Source organism: Myotis lucifugus, unplaced genomic scaffold (assembly GCF_000147115.1).
Source record: "Myotis lucifugus unplaced genomic scaffold, Myoluc2.0 scaffold_37, whole genome shotgun sequence".
In the NCBI taxonomy this organism is placed as follows: Eukaryota; Metazoa; Chordata; class Mammalia; order Chiroptera; family Vespertilionidae; genus Myotis; species Myotis lucifugus.
The window spans coordinates 1,903,435-1,905,484 of record NW_005871085.1 but is presented as its reverse complement, the minus strand read 5'-3'; the positions used below and the strand labels follow the sequence as shown (position 1 = coordinate 1,905,484).

Here is a 2,050-nt window from a genome sequence, read left to right as displayed (position 1 = left end):
TTGAGAATAGGGTTCCAGTGATTCGAACGCCCGAACCATCTCTTCGGTTTGTGCTGAAACAGTTCTGAGGGCGCCTTTTATCAGGAGGGGCCCAGTAGAGAGCGGAAGGGTTCAGGCGGCCCCAAGTGAGATTCCTCCTCCTCGATTGGGAAACGTGTATGAGGCCTTGCCACGCATGCCATGGAGCCGCTGCAGTTCAGAAGTCTAAGGGCAGAGAATGAGGGGGTTGGCCAGCGTGTGCGGTGACTCCACGCGGGGGCTCCAGGACTCTGCCCGGCGGCCCTGGGGGGGCCGGGGCGAGGCCTCGGGCGGGGAGTGGGGGCTGTGCGTGGGCGCGGACTCTGCAGACACAGCCCCATGGGACTCCCAGTCGGGAGGTCTGCCCAGGCCTCCGCTCGTCCTCTCCGTCTCCTTGGGGCAGTCCCTGCCCTCCAGCTCCGAGGACAGTGTGAACTTGGAGACCTTAGCCACAGGGGACACGGAGGCTGAGGAGCTCTCAGTAGGACTCCAGCGGCCTCGCTCCTGGGCCTCCCGGGCTCCTGTCAGGTCGCTGCCACCCCAGGAGAAGCCACTGACCCAGGCCTTGGTGGGCCCTGGCAGCAGGGTGGGGTGGGCCCCGGGCCGGGCCTGCACCATCTGGATCCCACCGATGGGAATCAGGGGGCACGGGGCGCGGGCCAAGTGCTGTGAGTGCAGAGGGAGGTGGCTGAAGATGTTCTCTGTCCGGGCCGGCATGTGGCCGTGGAAGTCGTGGCGGGCAGAGAAGGGTCGGGAGGAGACCGGATGAGCAGGGCCAGGTGAGCAGGAGGGACTTCGGGACTCAGCCTTCTGCTGGGGTGAGAAAACAGGACAAGGTAAGGCCAGGTTACACGCTCGGCACATGGACACCCCAAGGCCTAGAAGAGGAGGGGGCATGCCTGAGATCACAGAGCAGCCCCCGCTGAGCTGGGGCCTGAACCGTGCCAGCCCTGCCCACGACATGGCCTGCGCTGGGCCCTCAGTCTGTCCCCAGACATACACTGACCAGGAACACGCTCAGGCCCTCGCCCGTCATGCCTCCGGCCAGCATGCTTGTCTGCAGGGGAAATGGGTGCTCGAGACGGGGTGCTACTGACCCCATGTGCTTGGCCCTTGCTCTTGGTTCTGCGGAACCTCCTGCTCCTAAAATGGTCTTAACCCAACTTTACCCCGGACAGGAGTTCCCACTGAAGGCTCTTGACCTTCGCGTACCACCAGGAATTTTAACATGACCCCAAAATTAAAAACCAAGGAGAAACTCCTACATTATGTTCCTCCAGAAGCGGGAATCTCTGAGTGATGGTGTTGATGCTGCTGGTGGTGGAGGGTGGTGTTGGGTCATGACAATATCGTGACAGAAAAGATGCTGGAAGGTAAAGGCAGGTTAACAAGGAAGGTGTTGTCAGTGCTGGGGATCACGGCAGCATTGGTGACAGTGACAGTGTAGGATGGTGATGTGGTGACAGTGATAGTGTAGGGTGGTGATGTGGTGACAGTGATAGTGTAGGGTGGTGATGTGACAGTGATGGTGTAGGATGGTGATGTGGTGATAGTATAGGATGGTGATGAGGTGATAATGACGGTGTAGGATGGTGATGTGGTGACAGTGATGGTGTAGGGTGGTGATGAGGTGATAGTGATGGTGTAGGATGGTGATGTGACAGTGATGGTGTAGGATAGTGATGAGGTGATAGTGATGGTGTAGGATGGTGATGAGGTGATAGTGATGGTGTAGGGTGGTGATGTGACAGTGATGGTGTAGGATGGTGATGAGGTGATAGTGATGGTATAGGATGGTGATGTGGTGACAGTGATGGTGTAGGGTGGTGATGTGATAGTGATGGTATAGGATGGTGATGTGGTGACAGTGATGGTGTAGGATGGTGATGTGACAGTGATGGTGTAGGATGGTGATGTGACAGTGATGGTGTAGGATAGTGATTTGGTGATAGCGATGGTATAGGATAGTGATTTGGTGATAGTGATGGTGCAGGATGGTGATATGGTGATAGTGACGATGTAGGATAGTGAT

The 2,050-nt window shown here is 57.5% G+C and overlaps 1 protein-coding gene across 1 annotated transcript in view; it reads right to left on the bottom strand.

The window, feature by feature from the left end:
* Positions 1 to 204: 204 nt before the first annotated feature.
* HIVEP3 (human immunodeficiency virus type I enhancer binding protein 3) overlaps positions 205 to 2,050 on the bottom strand; it is a 102,011-nt gene continuing 100,165 nt past the window's right edge. The window contains exon 9 of the mRNA XM_023752817.1: positions 205 to 831. Within this exon, the coding sequence (XP_023608585.1) occupies positions 205 to 831 (627 nt within the window). The remainder of the gene's footprint in view (positions 832 to 2,050) is intronic.